Source organism: Octopus sinensis, linkage group LG8 (genome assembly GCF_006345805.1).
Source record: "Octopus sinensis linkage group LG8, ASM634580v1, whole genome shotgun sequence".
NCBI classification, from domain to species: domain Eukaryota; kingdom Metazoa; phylum Mollusca; class Cephalopoda; order Octopoda; family Octopodidae; genus Octopus; species Octopus sinensis.
The window spans coordinates 50,520,028-50,541,216 of NC_043004.1; the positions used below are offsets into that span (position 1 = coordinate 50,520,028).

Below are 21,189 nucleotides of genomic sequence, written 5' to 3' on the forward strand. Positions count from 1 at the left end.
GGGCGTTGTGAGTGTTTATTGAGCGAAAACACCTAAAGCTCCACGAGGCTCCGGCAGGGGATGGTGGTGATCCCTGCTGTACTCTTTACCACAACTTTCTCTCACTCTTATTTCCTGTTTCTGTTGTACCTGTATTTCAAGGGACCGACCTTGTCACTCTGTGTCACGCTGAATCTCCCCGAGAACTACGTTAAGGGTGCACGTGTCTGTGGAGTGCTCAGCCACTTACACGTTAATTTCACGAGCAGGCTGTTCTGTTGATTCGGATCAACAGGAACCCTCATCGTCGTAACCAACGGAGTGCTTCCATCATCTATAACAGCCAATAGCATCTGTTTGATAATAATTATTATTATTATTATTATTATTAAAGTTGTGAGCTGGTGAAATCATTACCGTGGTGAACAAAATGCTTAGTGGCATTTTGTCCAACTTGATGTTCTGAGTTCAAATTCCACCTAGATTGACTTTGTCTTTCATCCTTTTGGGGTTGACGAAATAAGTATCAGTTATGCATTGGGGTTGATGCATTCTATCAGCCTCCTCCCCCAAACTGTCAGGTCTTGTGCCTTTAGTAGAAAAGACTTTTATTATTATTATTATTATTATTATTATTGCTGACCTGATCCCTGTAAGCCTTACATGCTAGAAATGACATGTTCAGCTTCCAGTACCTGGGTCCTAACCTACGTGTCTTATCTAGGTCAGCTGTACAGATTTCAAATTCATCCAGTGTCCTTGCATTACTGACTTGTGGAGTTATGTTGAACAGCTGTTATCATGTGTAGTACGGATCCGGCTATCCGCTGAGTCCATAGTGAAGATCGATCCGCCACCTTCCATTGGTCCAGAAGAGCAAGCAATTTTCCTCTGTCTGATAACAGTAGTATTAGAGGTTGTATGGAGGCGCAATGGCCCAGTGGTTAGGGCAGCGGACTCGCGGTCGTAGGATCGCGGTTTCGATTCCCAGACCGGGCGTTGTGAATGTTTATTGAGTGAAAAACACCTAAAGCTCCATGAGGCTCCGGCAGGGATGGTGGTGATCCCTGCTGTACTCTTTCACCACAACTTTCTCTCACTCTTACTTCCTGTTTCTGTTGTACCTGTATTTCAAGGGGCCGGCCTTGTCACTCTCTGTGTCACGCTGAATATCCCCGAGAACTATGTTTAGGGTACACGTGTCTGTGGAGTGCTCAGCCACTTACACGTTAATTTCACGAGCTGGCTGTTCCATTGATCGGATCAACCGGAACCCTCATCGTAGTAACCGACGGAGTGCTTCCATTCCCATTAGAGGTTGTATGGTGAACCAGGTTGAAAAGACGGAAGACAGACACTTTTCTCTTCGGCGAATCCCTCATCAACTTTTTCAAATTTCACTTGGAAAGGAAGGTGAGGGTGGAGAGAGAAGTGCCACCTCTCGGTACATTTGCTACAAGATGGGTGAATGTAGTGAAAATGGCACGTGGGAGTGGACCTACTCTAATAATGCGCCTGTAGGCTAGTGAATTTGAGAGGGAGAAGGGTGCCCTTGCCAGATGCCCTTGAAGTGTTGAGTGGTTCAGGATTGGTGGGGTACCCGAGCCAACTCCAGGTGTTTACCCCCCACCCCACCCTAAAGGGGAACTTCCATTGCACGTCGGGCGAAATGCGTAGCCGTATTTCGTCTGCCGTTATGTTTTGAGTTCAAATTCTGCCGAGGTCGACTTTGCCTTTCATCCTTTCGGGATCGATTAAATAAGTACCAGTAACGCACTGGAGTCGATATAATCGACTTAATCCATTTGTCTGTCCTTGTTTGTCCCCTCTGTGTTTAGCCCCTTGTGGGTAGTAAAGAAATAGATATATTCTTTTGTTGGAAATACACTGTTATTGTTTTTTGTACTAATTGCTTCTGTGTAAAATCCCCACTGTCTATGTCTACTGTATCGTCCCCTATATGTCAGCCCTAGTGGCCAATAAGTGAAATAATAACAATAATTATTATCATTATTACCATCATGACCACTGTCACTCACCTTTTTGAAAGTTTTTGACATATCGAATGCAACTCTACCAGAACTTGAACCGAGAACTAATGCAGTCTTTGCCGGAATTGACCACACTTCCATCAAACTGAGACCTTTCTGAAGAGCAACAGCATCCAGACAATTTTTGAAGCCATATTCCTGTAGTAAGACATCTTCAATGACCAACGCATCACTGTACCTGTACTGGCTGTTTGCGCTTACATTTACCTGTGAATAACTTTTCACGGGACTTCCATTTTCTTCAGTAAATAACAATAAGAAAATAAAATGTGAAATAAAATATTATTAAAGTGATGATACCAACTTGGGTGAAATGTTTTACTATTCATATTATTATTATATAACAGATAGGCGCAGGAGTGGCTGTGTGGTAAGTAGCTTGCTAACCAACCACATGGTTCTGGGTTCAGTCCCACTGCGTGGCACCTTGGGCAAGTGTCTTCTGCTATAGCCCCGGGCCGACCAATGCCTTGTGAGTGGATTTGGTAGATGGAAACTGAAAGAAGCCTGTCGTATATATGTATATACATATATATGTGTGTGTGTGTGTGTGTGTTTGTGTGTCTGTGTTTGTCCCCCTAGCATTGCTTGACAACCGATGCTAGTGTGTTTACATCCCCGTCACTTAGCGGTTCGGCAAAAGAGACCGATAGAATAGGTACTGGGCTTACAAAGAATAAGTCTTGGGGTTGATTTGCTCGACTAAAGGCGGTGCTCCAGCATGGCCGCAGTCAAATGACTGAAACAAGTAAAAGAGTAAAAGAGAGATAGAAATATGCATTTGTTTATCTGTTTGTCTGTCTGTCTTTTTCTCTCCCTTTCTCTGTTTCTCTTTCTTCCTCTCTTTTCTCTTCCTCTCTTTTTCTTTCTCTCTTTCTTTCTCTCATTTTAGTAAAGACTCCAATGAAATCGTTGAAAACATAAGGATTAAGATGACAGATTATAAGGATTTCTTTTATTTTAATAATGGTTTCTTTTATTAATTGTTTAATTTATTAATATTTGTTAGTATTAAGGCAGTAAGTTGGCAGAATTATTAGCATGCCAAGTAAAATGTTTAGTGGCATTTCGTCTGCCTCTTTGTTCTGAGTTCAAATTCCACTGAGGTCAATTTATCTAATTATTAGACAGTAAGTTCTGTCATGGAAGGACCATAAGAGGTTATTAACTGACCAATCACTCAAGGTCAGCTGATGATGATGGTGATGATGATGATGATGATGATAAAGAATACTACAATGATGATGATGACAACAATGATGACAACAAGACAATCTTCAAATTTTCAAAATATATTTTCAAATATTCTTACCAAGTTCTGGAGTTTTTGTCACTTGATCAGTTGGACCGATTAGCTTCACAGGGATGTCATGGCTAGATTTCACCATACGGAAACCCAGGTGTTGAAAGAAATGCCTGCGAAAGGCATATCTTGCAAAACGAGAAGCTTCATTACCAGTGGAAATCCAGGAACCATTCTGCAGATGAATGATAATAATAATAATATAATAATAATAATAATAATAATAATAATAATAATAATAATAATAATGATAATAAAGAAAACAAAAATACTCCGCAAATATAACATCACAGAGAAAGATTTGCCTGAGATAAAAGAAAAGCTGAAGCAAGATATCCTTGCCAAAGCACAAAGGATCCGCCGGTACGAGAAACGCCAGCGCTTCTTTGAACAAAACAAAAAGTTCAACTCTAACCCCAAAAAGTTCTACCAAGAACTTGGCAAAAATAAAATAGAAGTCACTGCAGCACCAACGGCAGAAGAATTGGAAGAATTCTGGAGAGAAATATGGTCAACCAAAATATGGTCAACCAAAAAAAAGGAGTATCAAAATAACAAACTCGGCATCTGAGCAACTTTGGACCCCCATAACAACTGAAGAGGTCACCCAGGCACTGCAAAGACTAAGCAACTGGAAGGCACCTGGGCATGACAAGATCCCCAACTTCTGGTTGAAATATCTAACAGGAATGCACAAAAAGCTGGCTGAAAACTTTAACAACATACTAGCAGAGCCAGAGACAATGCCTGAATGGCTCACGAAGGGGAAAACCATCTTAATTCCCAAATCAAATGAGACAGCAAAACCAGAAAACTACAGACCAATAACCTGCCTCCCTACAATGTTCAAGGCATTTTACTGCAGTGATATCGCAAAGGTTGAACAAGCACCTAGACGAAAACAAACTGTTCCCAGAAGAGCAGAAAGGATGCCGCAAAGGCTCATATGGCTGTAAAGATCAACTAATGATTAATAAAGCCATAACTGAAGACAGCCACAGAAAGAAGAAAGGCCTCAGTATGGCCTGGATTGACTACAAAAAAGGCATTTGATAGCATCCCCCACACATGGATCCTTGAAACACTAGCCATTAACAAAGTAGCACCAACAACATAGAGCACTCTATGAATAAATGGCAAACAGCCCTACACCTCCAAACAAAAGAGAGACTCATGAAAACCAAAGACATCCCCATTAGAAGGGGAATATTCCAGGGAGACATGCTCTCTCCATTCCTTTTCTGCTTGGCACTGTCATCTCTATCTGATATGCTAAATAGAACTGGATGCGGATATAAATGTTATGGCAAAACGATCAGCCACCTTTTATATATGGATGACCTAAAACTATACGCTGCAAATGACAAACAGCTGGAAACACTATTAAAGACAGTTCATGGATTTACCAAAGAAATAGATATGAAATTTGGATTAGAAAAATGCGCCAAAGTAACCATGAAAAGAGGAAAACTAGTTAAGAGTAGCAACATCACACTAGATAAAACCAATGAAATAAAAGAATTAGACCAAAGCCAAACTTACAAATACTTAGGAATCCATGAACTAGATAAGACACAACACACACAAATGAAAGAGAAAATAAAAAAAGAATATTATAGACGAGTTAGATCAATACTAAAAACAGAGCTCAATGCTAAAAACAAGATAATAGGTATTAACACTTTAGCTGTCCCAGTTATAAGTTACAGCTACAATATCCTTAACTGAACACGAAATGAACTGACCAAAATAGATAGGAAAACAAGAAAAATAATGACAGGATCTAGGATGCATCACCCAAAATCTGACATAGAAAGACTATATATACAACATATAGAAGGTGGTAGAGGCCTTATACAGCTGGAAAACTACTATAAAATAACCACCATAGGACTGCAAAAATATCTACTTCAGAAGGAAGGAAAACTGATACAAATAGCGGCAAAACACAAGCAAAACAAAAAAACTGTTCTCAGTATTTAAGGAAGCTGACAAATACAAACAAGAAATCAAGGGATTTTTAATTGCAGCACAAGACCAAAGCCTCCCCACCAGAAATTACCAAAAACATGTAATGAAAAGAAATATTACAAGTAACTGCAGAATATGTGGAGATGGACAAGAAACAATAAATCATATTATCTCTAGCTGCCCAGTCCTGGCTAAGAAGGAATATATTCACAGACATGACAGAGTTGGAACCTACATACATTGGAAGCTATGCCAACATTATGGAATAACAACAGAAAAAAGATGGTATAGGCACACACCAGAAAAGGTCACAGAAAACGAGAAAGCAACCATACTCTGGGATATGCCGATACACACAGATAGAGAAATTAAGGCCAACAGACCAGATATAATTGTCAGAGATCATGAAGGAAAAAAATGCTTTCTAATTGATGTATCAATACCGGCAGATGACAACGTGTCTCTAAAAGAAATGGAGAAACTCTCAAAATACAAAGACCTGGAAATAGAGGTAACTAGAATGTGGAATCCGAAAACAGAAACAATTCCTATCATAGTAGGTGCATTAGGCATGATAAAAAAATATTCAGACAAATACATAACAAAAACACTAGGACTTACAAACACATATAACATACAGAAAATTGCACTACTAGGCACTGCACACATCCTACGCAGAACACTTTCCATACAATAACCATCAGAGCATCACAACAAATCACAGCACATACCCAAGGCACACAGAGCTGCGCTCGGTAGTGAAGTGAAAGCACGCTATAAAAATAAAACTACTGAACAATAATGATAATAATAATAATGATAATAATAATAATGACAATAATAATAATAATAATAATAATAATGATGATGATGATGATGATAATGTCATCACTAGTTGTAGGGGCAATTGGAGCACTAACAGCCAAGTTCGAGAAATATATTAGAGAAATTGGAATTGATATGAGAGCAGAGCATACCCCCAAACTGTTGTATTGGGGACAGTTAGGATTTTGAGATTGGTACTTTAGTGTTGAGTATCTTCCTTGATACTTCAAACTGAATTACCATGTCTTATAATTTGCGGAAAAAGACCTAACGAGACCTTTGACAACAAGCAGGATGCTGTACGCTCTCACAGAATTAACAACAGCAAGTAAGGTTGAAAGCTCTGAGAAGTATAATGATGATGATGATGATAATAATAATAATAATAATAATAATGATAATAATAATAATAATGCCCTGATGCAGTACCAGGCAGTGGCTGTTATGGTTTCTGATCATAACTGAATGGAAGTGTTATCATGTACATTGCTTTCTCCTGGTATAAAAGATGGGTCACAGCAAATATTCTGCTCAATACCACAGACTTGCTTGTCAGTTGTTTGACCATCACCAGTTGAGCATGTGCCTTAGTAGCTGACGATATGTGCATCCTTGATCACGAGTAGAGTTAGTGGGGGAGCATCATAGCCATGTCTTGAGAGGAATTCTCTGGGGTTTGGATAATTCACCTTTGCAAACATGGGTGTTTCATTCAGCATCCTTAAACAACCCTTATTCAGGACCCTTTTGTGTGTGATGGGCTACTCAACCTAAAGAAAATTCTAACTGGGCCCCACCTGCAAGGTTATGTGCTGTTTATCTTGATATGAAATCACCATGTCACGCACAAACGGTTGCCACGCATGTGCCTGGTGTATCCTTATCAGACGGGTAGTCATGATGGATATACTGGGCTTCATATATTTTACTCCAATGTTACTTTGATGGCAAGCACTGCTCTCTCACTCAATGAGGATGATGATGATGATAATAATAATAATAATAATAATAATAATGATGATAATAATAATAACAATCCTTTCTTTGTTGATAACAAAAAGCTATACGATGGTAAATTGTATCATACAAAAAGGGTCACAAAATGTGATTGTGCACATACATACATATACATATATATATCGGTCTGCTTGTCTGTCCATATATATATCATCATCATCATCATCATCATCATTTAGCATCTGCTTTCCATGCTAGCATGGGTTGGACGGTTCAACTGGGGTCTGGGAAGCCAGAAGGCTGCACCAGGCCCAGTCTGATCTGGCAATGTTTCTACGGCTGGATGTCCTTCCTAATGCCAACCACTCTATGAGTGTAGTGGGTGCTTTTTACATGCCAGATGAGGCTGGCAAACAGCTACAATCGGATAGTGCTTTTTACGTGCCACCGGCACGGAGGCGAGGCGAGGCTGGCAACAGCCATGATCGGATGGTGCTTTTTATGTGCCACCGACACGGAGGTCAGTCGGGGCGGTGCTGGCAACAGCCATATTCAGATGGTTCTCTTACATGTCACCGGCACTGGTATCACAGCTACAATTTCCATTGATGTTGATCGATTTTGATTTTGATTTTGATTTTGATTTGATTTTCACTTGCCTCAACAGGTCTTCACAAGTAGAGTTTTGTGTCCCAAGAAGGAAAGGTATGCATAAGTGGACTGGCTACATCCCAGGTAGAGGCCACGGGTCTTCTCATGCACAGCATACTTCCAAAGGTCTCTAGTCATTTCCTCGATGAGACCTAAAGTTCGAAGGTCGTGCTTCACCACCTTGTCCCAGGTTTTCCTGGGTCTACCTCTTCCACAGGTTCCCTCAACGGCTAGGGTGTGGCACTTTTTCACACAACTATCTTCATCCATTCTCGTCACATGACCATACCAGCACAAACATCTCTCTTGCACACCACAACTGATACTTCTTAGGTCCAACTTTTCTCTCAAGGTACTTACACTCTGTCGAGTATGAACACTGACATTACACATCCATCGGAGCATACTGGCTTCATTTCTTGCAAGCTTACGCATATCTTCAGCAGTCACATGTATATATATATACATATGTATATATATATATATATATATATATATACATATATACACACACACACACACACACACACACACAGGAGAGTAGATTTAAAGTGTGATACAGTCCATTTAAAACAAGTTAAACATTCCTTTTAAACAATTCAAATAGGGGAAAGACACTGATGCAGTGGGTAGAATCTGCTACATATGTAGAATCAGGTGTCTTATGATACTAACCACATTCTGTACAAGTACCCTCTGCAATCTGAAACTTCCAAAATTGTTCATGAGTCTTTCATGCTTTATCCAAACCATGAAGATTCCTAAATTTTCTGAGAAATTCTCCCTTAGTCCTGATAGACTATATACTCTTTACTCTTTTACTTGTTTCAGTCATTTGACTGCGGCCATGCTGGAGCACCGCCTTTTAATCAAGCAACTCGACCCCAGAACTTATTCTTTTGTAAGCCCAGTACTTATTCTATCGGTCTCTTTTGCCGAACCGCTAAGTAACGGGAACATAAACACACCAGCATCGGTTGTCAAGCAATGCTAGGGGGACAAACACAGGCACACAAACACACACATACATACATATATATATATATATATATATATATATATATATATATATATATACATACATATATACGACAGGCTTCTTTCAGTTTCCATCTACCAAATCCACTCACAAGGCATTGGTCGGCCCGGGGCTATAGCAGAAGACACTTGCCCAAGATGCCACGCAGTGGGACTGAACCCGGAACCATGTGGTTGGTTAGCAAGCTACTTACCACGTGTAGTTTTTCAGTAACTTCAGTTATTTTAGGGTTCAATTTTTCGACTTCTATCTCCTCCTCAATCAGCACAATATATTTGTTTTCTGTTTTAGGTAATTTAGCAATCCCCTTAGACTGTCATTATTAACTTGCGTAAACATAAAAACTCATGCACTCAAGGCTGTCAGCCAACAGTTGGTGGAAGGCTTGCAACATCATGTTTGCCTATTGTTTGTGTTGATTCTCTTGGCCCTTTAACATTATTTTACTGTCCGATGGTTTCCCTATTCTCTACAGTTTCTATCTTATCCCTATCATAGCAACATGATGGGGTAGATCTACTGATCGGATCTTCTAACCAGTCTTATACTGCAGGATAAAACCCCCGGTTTCTCGATCTGTGTCAGCCCTTGATGTCGATAGCATTGGGGTTGATGTGATTCAACTTGTTTTTGTATCAGTTTTGGTTGTCCTTAAAGCTGCAACCAATTTTGCTCTGGAAATAGTCGTAGCAGCAACAACATCTGTAACCAGGGCCTTTTTCATAGGACCTGTTGTTTGTCGTCCTCATTTTATTAATAGAAGGCCTTCAAGCCTCTTTTATTACCACGTGTAGTAAATAGACCTTCTGTCCTGCACCACTAATCTGACAGTATACCTTTCCACTCACTCAATAGTGTATAAATCTGATATAGGCTTATGGTCGTCAGGGAACATTAAGACTTGGAGGATTTTTCCAGAGCTCAGCTTATTTTGGATCACCTCCGAACTCAGTGCAAGCCTGTAAATGTCCACCAAAATCTCTTGCCATAATGTAAGTATTCCTCAGCCTCATGTGCTGTAGCACTAACCTGTGCAATGTGTACGGGACACCAACTCAATTTCTTTTCCTTGCCTGATTTCCAGTCTTAAAGACTGGAAAATACTTCCATATTCCTTATCTATGTCAAGGAAGGGCTTATGCTGCTATACATCAGTCAGAGCACCTTCTAATTTTTCTTTTGGGGGCATATAGAAAACTTTCCTGTCTTTTGCAAAAGAGAAATATATCGCCTTCCACCTCACTCTTTCCTGGATATATTCCTCGATTCAGGGGTCACTCACTTTCATAACATACTTCTTACATGTTTTCTTTTCTTTTCTGGGGTTTATTATATTTTTAAGTCAGGAGGTAAGTCAGTGCCCATGACACTGCAGTACTTCCAAGACAGGATGGAGAGATGGAGGAAGGGATTTTCAACCGGGAGAGCTGGTATGAATACTTGTAGCAAAGTGAACTCTGTGAAAGGCACAACAGATGCATGGTGTTGGTGTTAACCTTGTCATGCCATATTCCAGTGATAGCGGGAATAAGTGAAACCTCATCTCTGCTTGATTTCCAGTAAAGCGGTAATGAGAAAAGGAAGATGCAGCTGATTCTTTCCATTAGTTTACCTGCAATCGTTACACATGAGTTGTATAAACAACTCTCTTTACTCTTTTACTTGTTTCAGTCATTTGACTGTGGCCATGCTGGAGCACCGCCTTTAGTCGAGCAACGCGACCCCGGGACTTATTCTTTGTAAGCCCAGTACTTATTCTATCGGTCTCTTTTGCCGAACTGCAAAGTGACGGGGATGTAAACACACCAGCATCGGTTGTCAAGCAATGGTAGGGGGCAAACACAGACACACACACATATATATATATATATACATATATACGACAGGCTTCTTTCAGTTTCCGTCTACCAAATCCACTCACAAGGCATTGGTCGGCCCGGGGCTATAGCAGAAGACACTTGCCCAAGATGCCACGCAGTGGGACTGAACCCAGAACCATGTGGTTGGTTAGCAAGCTACTTACCACACAGCCACCCCTGCGCCTATTTATTTATTTATTTATTTTGCTTGGGAGTTAAGGTGGAGGGTAAAATTAGATACAGGGACTCAGGTCTGGGAGGATTAAACCAGGCGACGGAGTAAATCTACTGCCTACGTAAGCCGCCACACTATTTGAACTCAGAATATAAAGAACCTGAACAAATATGTCAGGCGAAGAGTTTGAAAGCTTTTCCACCAATTCCCTGTCTTGAATTAGTGATTCTTTTATCCACCCCCACTCCACCACCCGAAAGGATGAAAGTCAAAGGGGATCTTCGCAGGATATGAATTCAGAGCTTAGAGAGTCACAACAAACGCTACATGGTGTTCTAAACAATGTTTTAACGACTCCACCAATTCACTGCCCAATTTACAATTTCGCTGATGTCTAGCATTTCTTTTTGTCTTGAAGTACTAGCAAAAAATAAATTGCTATTGCTGTTGTTGGTAGTGGTGCTTTTGTCCCTGCTGTGCATTTGTGCACGAAGCACCCAAATAAGAGGGTCTCTCAAGGCTAATAACACAGTATTTGGTGTTCCTACAACACATCCATATAAAGTTGGATATAAAGATCACTTTTTGGTATTAATACTGCTTCCATCGCTAATAATTAATTTCTAATAAGTCTTCTTGCTATTTGCGATATCAACATCTGAAAAGATGCAGGAATTCCATATATCATGGCAACGAGGTCTGACTGGGATGAGGAAACCAGTGCTTCCCACTGAGGAAAGCCAATAGACCAAAATCACGTGATAGGGGAATTCCGATGCCCATAACAGACGAATTTCATCTGCTACAGTCTATGCATGTGCTTTTATGCACCAAGAGCCTAAATAAGAGGAACTTTCAAGGTTAATAATACAGTAATTGGTGTTCTAACTAGACATCCATGCTAAGCAGGATATAAAAATGGCCTATTGTCATTTAAGCTTGTGTTTTACCCGCTTTTTCCTTTGAGCTCGTCAGATTGTAGCTGCTTGTGTTTACAACTATATCTGTTTGCGGCGAGCTGGCAGAAACGTTAGTACGCCGGGCGAAATGCGTAGCCGTATTTCGTCTGCCGTTACGTTCTGAGTTCAAATTCCACCGAGGTCGACTTTGCCTTTCATCCTTTCGGGGTCGATAAATTAAGTACCAGTTACGCACTGGGGTCGATGTAATCGACTTAATCCGTTTGTCTGTCCTTGTTTGTCCCCTTTGTGTTTAGCCCCTTGTGGGTAGTAAAGAAATATATATCTGTTTGCATAACTGTCATTTCTTTTCCCTCCATTTTATTGTTGAAATTCAGTTTATGTGCTTCCAAATTTTTAGGAGATGACATTTTTGCTACTCTCATCTTTGTGATGACTTCCTCCTCCCACCATATTCGGTGCCATTTTGGACCATGACTACATAATATGAATGCTTACTGTGCAAAAATATATACGAGGGAGTGTTGAAAAGTTCCTGGCTTTGGGTAAAAGAAAATACAAGAGGATCAGTTAATTATGACTTTTATTCAACATATTCCCCTCTCAGATTCAATCACTTATTGTTAACAGTCCTTCAGTTTTTCTAAGCCTTGTAAAAGAACTAGGAAGGTTGGGCTCCAAACAGGCATTTCACGACACCCTCAAACCCAGGAACTTTTCAGCCCCCCCTCGTACACTGTTGAAATCTATGTTTAGACCAAAGAGTGGACGAAACGGTTAATATTGATCCCTGGAGGGGGTCTCTTTGGTCATCAAAAAGTCGAAAAACACCTCAATTGATTTTGAGAATTAAATTATTAGCAAACTAAATCTAGAAGCACTCGAAAATTTAATGGTAAAACTCACTAATTTCCAGCCAAATATTGATGCAGTAGTTAGTGTTTACCAACAACATACTTTGGATTAAGTATTCTGTGGATATAAATGTGACTGAATTTTTATTGTTCTTTATCAATTTTGCTGAGCATTTTTCTTAAACTTATTGTGATTAAGTTGTGAACTTACTGCGATTGAGTTGTGAAAGCCGTCAAAACAAGGACTTGAAAAGTCGTCATAATAGGAGTGAGTGTGGAAACCTTGAAATCCGTTGAAATGATCCTCCAACCACATCCACACGTTACCAAACATGTCGTAGAATCCGGCATCCGTTGGTGGGAACATGTTGACTGGCTGTAATAAGGATTTAAAGAGGCAAACAACGACAATTATAACAATAATAATAATGGTTTCAAATTTTGACACAAGGCCAGCAAATTTGAGGATAAGGGAAGTTGATTACATCAAGCCCAGTGCTCAACCGACATCCCAAATGGGATCACACACACACACACACATACACACAAATACACACATACAAACATACATACAAACATACATACATACATACATACATACATACATACATACATACATACATACATACATACATGCATACATACATGTCTAATTATTGGGCCCTGAGATATGTAAGACACTGCTTAAATACCAATCTTGAGAAATTAGGCTTCTCAAAACCAGAAAGGAGAAAGCTCTGATTCGAAGACTACAGATCCAATCCATCACTGGAACTGTAAAAATCTGTAAAACTTTCCAGAAGTTTACCATTTAACTATGTATGAGTATGTCTAGATATATAACTAAATGCATGAGAATACATACATAAAACAAAACATACAAATCTGTGCATATACATGCATACATACATGCATGCATGCAAGCATGCATGCATACATACATACATACATACATACATACATACATACACTGTTGATGTTGAAATTCCGATGAAGGAATCTTGAATCTAGGTTAGAAACCGACACTTTCTCTATTGGCAAGATATCTTGAAATAAAACTGAATAATGACATACATACATACATACATGCATACATAGCATGTATCCTCAACAATTTTAGGGAGTCATTATGATGCCGTCATGACATACAGCTTATCTTGAGAAATTTTAGAGCTAGTGGAGCCCATCTCCAGGTTTGATCCACAGCTGATTTCCTACATGCATGCAGAACCCTAATTATAATTATACTCATAATTATAAAAATTTTAAAGTTTAATGATAATGGTTCTTTTAACATGCCAAACTACTTGGTAAAATTATTAATTATTAATTAATTAATTAATTTTACCCTATATTATTATTGATAATATATATATATATATTTCCTTGCCCCCTGCTTTTCTTTCTCTTTCTTCCGTCCTCTCACGTGACTGCCTTCAAACTGGTCTTTCCGGCTTGACCGCTGCCATGTTAACACTGTTGTCTTCATTTGCCGCAAAGGCATTTTTTCAAAATACGCCAGCCAAGATAAGTTAAAAATTGTCTGAAGTCGTAAGACACCTGCTGTTTTGTCCTGTTATTACTATTCTTGTTTTTTATTTCTATTTTTTGTTTCTTGTATTTATATTTGTGTGGCATCCTGTCCTTGTTCCGTATACATTCGATCCTCTTTCCAAGAAATCTAATGCTCGTAGCTTAGTTTTTCTTTGGGGCTGGCCGTATCGGAACGATATCAGGATTAATCAGCCGAAATTGCTAAGATGATCCGGTTCCCGACTGAAGATTAGAGGCTTCGAATGACCCGTCTGTTTTTTTGTGTCGTCTCTTTGTGTGTTTTTGCGTTCTTGTCCCATTTTGTAATTTATATTTAATTTCTATACACATATATATATATATATATATATATATAATATATATATATATAATATATATATATATATGTATATATGTATGAATCTGTCTATCTATCTATCTATCTATCTATCTATCTATCTATCCGTCTGTCTATCTATCTATCTATCTATCTATCTATCTACCTATCCATCTGTCTATCTATCTATCTATCTATCTATCTATCTATCTATCTATCTATCTATCTATCTATCTGTCTGTCTATCTATCTATCTATTTATCTATCTATCTATCTATCTATCTATCTATCTATCTATCTATCTATCTATTTAAACCATGCATGCACGTAAACACACACTCACACGTATATACACACACAAATCACAGCATGCAAATTGCAAAGAGGAAAAAAAAATGCGAAGATTTAAACAGAAGTATATTCCGTCAGTTAGCAGTCACAGCAATACCGACATTATGTCACAAGTTGACGAACATACAGTGATACAGAGTGATACACATATAAAAAAGATGTGTGTAGAGGACCAGGAGAAGAAAAGGCAGGCGAAAATGTCTGCTTACCGATGGCGAACCGTATTTGAAGTTTACGTTTGCATCTGGTTTACCGGAGTGGATGATATCACACTTGACTCCCTCAGTTATGGGTGGCTGCAAACAAGAGTGACAAGTTGATTAATGTATATATATGTATGTATGTATATATATATATATATATATATATATATATATATATATATATATATATTTATATATGTGTGTGTGTGAGTGCGTGTATATATGTATATGTATAAAGACAGATAGATAGATACAATACATATATACATACATATACACACCCACACATACACGAATTCATGTGTGTGTGTGTGTGTGCGTATATATATATATATATATATATAATATATATATATATATTTAGTGTAGGAAGAAATGGAGCTGAACGAAGATTTAACAAAATTCCTTTTTATTATTTTCTACATATGTTTCAAAGGCTGCAAAGTCCCTAATTCGGATTGAATAAGGAGACCATTTTGCAGCCTTCTCTTCAGGAAAATCCAGGAACTTAATTCTCCAACAAAATGCACAGCAAGCTTTTCGACAAACGCTCGCGAGGAGCCCATGGGATAAATGGCACAAAACTGTCTCTCAATATGATTTGACGCCAGGCTGGGTGAAAGCCGCCGAAAAAGTCCGTTGAGATAATTCAAGGTCAAAATCCGGTTAACAGGGGGGGAGGGTTTACAGGAAAATCAAAGAGTGTGAATGTATTCTGTATGACTGGTGTTAATATTCGAATTGTTTTAAGAATGAGTACTATAGTGTTTGGGTGTGAGAAATTGCCTACATGTATGTGTATGTGCACCTATGTATGTGTGGCAGTGTGTTTAGAAGGCTGCAAGGGAGAGAGATATAGCAGCTATTAATGGTCAAGCAGCTGAAAAAAACTGTGTCTGTGTGTTCGTCTGTAACCAGTTGATAGAGAGATGGAGTGTCAACAATGGGAGGATACAGTGACATCCCTGACCGCAGTTCTAGATAAGTAGCAGTTCTCACGCTAATAGTGGAGTGATTTCCCCTTACAAATTTAATTCAAATTTTTTTTCTCTTCTTAGGAAATCAAGGGGTTAACTATCTTAAACTTCATTGGAATGCAAGAAATGTGTGCCGCTTCCAGTGCGGGCATCTAAAAGAATTTTGCACAATCGAGTTAACAAGTTGCCCTCGGGCGAACAGAATATGAAAAAGTTCCGAGTTGCAAAGATTACAGATTCTTTTGCCTCTATCAAACGGTAAAGACACCGATAAAATCGACCATTCCAGTCTAAAGGTTGAATTCGCGTTCTTCAAACGCCAGACTAATTTACTTAGTCCCGTAGCGTGTTGCTTTCCAAAGTCGCGAAACGTTGAGAAATGATTCGATATTCTAACAGCCAATTTCGATGATGAAGCTCCGATATACATGTAGACATCTGAATCAGTATAAACTCTGCACTGGTAAATGGCGTTTCTAATCTTGGAATTACTAGATAAGAACCTTATTCTATTGGGATTGGATGTTGAGTTAGAAAATACAAATATTGCGATATCTATTAAGAGAGAAAAGCTCTCACATGGTTTTACGGTGCGTAAAAGCACATCATAGCTATTGCCAGCCACAAACAATCACGGCTATTTTCGCTGCTAGGACTTCTAGATCACATGATTTCGGCCTCTTTTGGCTTTGTCAATTGTAGATACCTCACTGCCGGAAATATCAGTAACTGCAACGCTAGTGATATACATAGAAATACAGAGCCCATATGTATGTGTGTATGTGTGCGTTCGTGTGTGTGTGTGTGTGTGTGTGTGTGTGTGTGTGTGTGTGTGTGTGTGTGTGTGAGTGAGTGTTGGGTGTTGTTCGATCAACTGAATTACCTGCTCCTAGAATAACGTGTAACTATATGAACAGTCCACAGACACGTATGTCCTTAACGTTATTCCCAAACAGAATCAGCATGCCACAGGCAAGATGGGTGTAGCCGAAATAACAGAAAATGATATTTGCAACGCGATTGAACTCGGAACCTCATGGTTGTAAAGCGAACACTTTCGCCATTCGACCATGCTGCGCCTATATGTATGTATGTATGTATGTATGTATGTATGTATGTATGTATGTATGTATGTATGTATGTATGTAGGTAGGTATATGTATATATGTTGATTCGCTAGCCTCTGCACGCATTTTTTTCTCTCCTTGTTTCTCTCCGTGTTTCTTTTCTGTGTATCTTTCTGTCGAAGAGCGTAGGCTCGAAACGTAAAAGACTTGTTTTATTTATATTCCTGAGCGCCATACTAATACAATTGTTTGTTTGTATTCCACCTGCCTTCGTCTTTTGTTTATTTTCATAAGCTTCCCATTATATATACATATATATACATACACACACGCGCGCACACACACCCATACACACACATATACATACGTATGACAAGAGACCAAGAAACTATGTCGACCATGTGGAGAACCTTTGTTCTCAGCCGGCTGGGCTACTGTTCCCAGTTATGGTCATCATTTAGTGTCAAACTAAGAGCGGAGTTTGAATCAGCCCAACATCACTACACTAAAAAGATTGGAACAGTGCAGTGGATGAGCTATAGGGATAGGTTGATAAAAAAAAAACAGCTCTACTCCTTGGGCGAAGGCGTGACAGATACGCAATAATATACATATGGAAAATCCTAGAAGGGCTAGTACCTAACTTTGGCATTGAGTGTTATACAAATGCCATAACTGGCCGCTATTGCATTGTACCAAAGGTACCATCCACTCCATCTAAATTCAGGACCAGATATTGCAACAGTTTAGGATTCAAAGGCCCAAAGCTCTTCAATGCCCTGCTACAAAAAATTAAGAAATTTGCATAAGGTGGAAGTAGGTGTCTTCAAAAAGGAACTAGACATCCTCCTCTCCACAATACCGGATGAACCAACAGCCCGACATGAGGTGCAGATGAGGGCAGTGGAATCAAACTCCCTTATACACCTAATGTACTAACAGCTGGGACAGAGGAACATACAGGAGTGGTGGTGTGAAACACCCAGACTGAGGAAGTCAGAAAGACCATGGCTGCATGGCTGCATGGCTGCATGGCTGAAACAAGTAAAAGAGTAATATACATGTATATATATATATATATATATATATATATATATATATATATATATATATATATATATATATATATATATATACACATGTATACATGTGTGTGTGTGCGCGTTGTTTAGGGCAATAAGTATATAGAATTGAAAAGCAGACATCATACCATCGTTCCTTTCATGAGCATCGCCTCGGCTTCGGTAGGTAAACGGTAGTCGGGACCCATCCAGGTGCAGTAGGCTTTCGCTTCATGGTAATTCACTTCGACTGGCCAATCTCTTGGTAAGGTGATCACATCAAACATGGCGCGGTAACTACAAATACATATACATGGCTATACTGTTGCTGGGACGTCGAACAAAATGATTATAGTCTCTAGGATTTTTGATGGTCGGTGGTCTACGTTCAGATCCCTCCCTTGTCCAATGTTCTTTTCTTAACTCAGCGTCGATTATCTAAGTGCTAGTTATATATTGGTGGGATAGACAGAGAAATTGATGGCAGCTTCCACTTCCAAATAGATGTATTAAGTATGAGAATCTGTCAGAACGTAAACATCCGGAGCAAATGCCGCTAAGCATTTTGTCCAGTGTGAAAACAAGTCTGCTAGTTAGCTGCATTGTTCTGTGAATTAATAAATCTTTCTATTATAGGCACAAGGATCTGAAATTTGAGAGGAGTTGGCGAATTGATTATATCGACTTTAGTGCTTAACTGATACTTATCTTATCGCCGCCGAAGGATGAAGTGCAAAATCGACCACGACAAAATTTGAACTCAGAACATAAAGACAGATGAAATGCTGTTATGCACTTTGTCCTGCGCGATAATGATTCTGCCACTTAATGATGGTTTCAAATTTTGGCACAGAGACAGCAATTTTTTAGGGGAAGGGTGAGTTTGTTATATTGACCCCAGTTTTCAACTGGTACTTATTTTATTGATCCACGAAAGAGATGAAAAGAAAATCCGACCTCGGCGGAACTTGAACTCAGAAGGTAAAGACGGACGAAAAGCAACTAAGCACTTCGTCCTGCTTGCTAACGATTCTGCCAGCTTGCCGCCATGCAGTAAATTAATAATAAAAATAAATAGAAACAAACAAAAATATCTTTTATTTATGATTTAAAAAAAATTTATTCCATTTATTTATTTTTCCACAACCATCGGAACGCGAAGTGCTCCTCACAAACGCAGGTTCGTGAGATGGTTGTGATCTATAAACAGTTTTCAGTAGGAACTGGAAAGAGAAGCATGAACACGCAATGCGCATGTGCATACTGAATTCGTAAAATGGAAGAGAAGAATAAAAACGCAATGCGGATGTCGAAATAAAGCGAAAGAGAAGGAAACCAGTTGTATGATGGTCTGCATGCCACGTCTGACACCACTATCATGCAGCTTTATTACAATGTTCTTGTTATCTATTTATTTATTGTTATATTATTCATTTTTTGAGAATACATCGATATTTCAAACACGGCTACGCCATATTTAGATTGTCAAAAACGTCAGCATATCAAATGAAAGTGAATACCGTACAGCATGCTGTACGGTATTCGTTTCAAGATTTTAAAAACATTTTTGCATTCAAATCACGCTGAAGGATAAATCATGCTATTTATCCTTCCAAGGTCGAAACATTGGCACCAGGTCTAACAGAAAATGTGAGGCTAATCGATTAAATCGATTTTAGTATTTGATTGAAACTTTTTTTATCGACCTTGGAAGGATAAATAGTATCATTTATCCTTGAACTATGTTAAGTCAATTCTGCTCTCTTGGAAACTTGTATTATTTCTTAACAATTTCCAAGAGAGCGGAATTGACTTAATATAGTTCACCGTAGGAAATTTTAGTTTAAACAATTTATTTTTTTTTTTTTGTAATATTAACATTTTTCCTAAAGCGGCGAGCTGGTAGAATCGTTAAGATACTGGGCAAAACTGGGCTTTCATCCGTTTTTATGTTCTGAGTTCAAATTCCACCGAGACGGATTTGCTTTTCATTCTTTCGGGATCGATAAAATAAATACCAGTTGAGTACTGGGATCGATGTAATCGACTTATTGTTGGACTTATATCAAAATTAGAACTCAGTAGGCACAAGAAAATTAATATTAGCAGTTGTGAATAAACTACTACAAACCCTGCCAAATCTTCTCCCCGCCTCCATTCTCACGAACCCTGGATAAATTTTCGCATAGACTTTCAGTTGTACGAAGCCATATTGGTGACCACAGCTGTAGGCCAGCCTTTGCTGCTCAACTGGATATCAATGATATGCGATTATGCTCAAACACGACTGAACTGAATTGACAAAGTCACTGAAATATACGGCATTATAGTGAATGTGACTTCATATGATTAATCTACTTTAAGGAAGCACTCCGTCGGTTACGACGATGAGGGTTCCGGTTGATCCGAATCAACGGAACAGCCTGCTCGTGAAATTAACGTGTAAGTGGCTGAGCACTCCACAGACACGTGCACCCTTAACGTACAACAGAAACAGGAAGTAAGAGTGAGAGAAAGTTGTGGTGAAAGAGTACAGCAGGGATCACCCCCATCCCCTGCCGGAGCCTCGTGGAGCTTTTTAGGTGTTTTCGCTCAATAAACACTCACAACGCCCGGTCTGGGAATCGAAACCGCGAGTCCGCTGCCCTAACCACTGGGCCATTGCACCTCCACGATTAATCTACTTTACAGCATCCTCAAATAGTTTCTCATCTTGATTACGTACGTATAATTTTAATCTTCATTGGATTTCAGCCATGCTGGGGCACCTTAGTTTGAAAGTCTGGTGCAACAGCAACAGCAGCAACAAAAACAATAACAAAAAATTGTTTAAAGCTGAGTGTTATTGTCTTGTGTGTGTGTGTGTGTGTGTGTGTGTGTGTGTGTGTGTGGTGTGTGTGAGTGCGTATGGTGCAAAATGAGATGAGAGGCGATGTAGAGCTTACCAGAATGTTGGTTCATTAAGATCGTCACTCGAACTCAGCTGACAATGAGTATAATTTGAGAGAGTTTCACCACAACCACTTTTACACCCTAAAATCATAAAAAGAAGCATAAAGATATATATATATGTACA

General features: G+C 39.0%; 1 protein-coding gene across 4 annotated transcripts in view; it reads right to left on the reverse strand.

Moving 5' to 3' along the window:
- Window positions 1-21,189, reverse strand: part of LOC115215235 (ergothioneine biosynthesis protein 1-like) — an 86,220-nt gene that overhangs the window by 13,522 nt on the left and 51,509 nt on the right. For all 4 annotated transcript variants that reach the window (XM_036505400.1, XM_029784471.2, XM_029784472.2 and 1 more), the window contains 6 exons: window positions 21,059-21,146; window positions 18,263-18,410; window positions 15,015-15,101; window positions 12,796-12,960; window positions 3,343-3,508; window positions 2,019-2,269 (listed from right to left, as the gene is read on the reverse strand). In XM_036505400.1, the coding sequence (XP_036361293.1) occupies window positions 2,019-2,269; window positions 3,343-3,508; window positions 12,796-12,960; window positions 15,015-15,101; window positions 18,263-18,410; window positions 21,059-21,146 (905 nt within the window). The remainder of the gene's footprint in view (window positions 1-2,018; window positions 2,270-3,342; window positions 3,509-12,795; window positions 12,961-15,014; window positions 15,102-18,262; window positions 18,411-21,058; window positions 21,147-21,189) is intronic.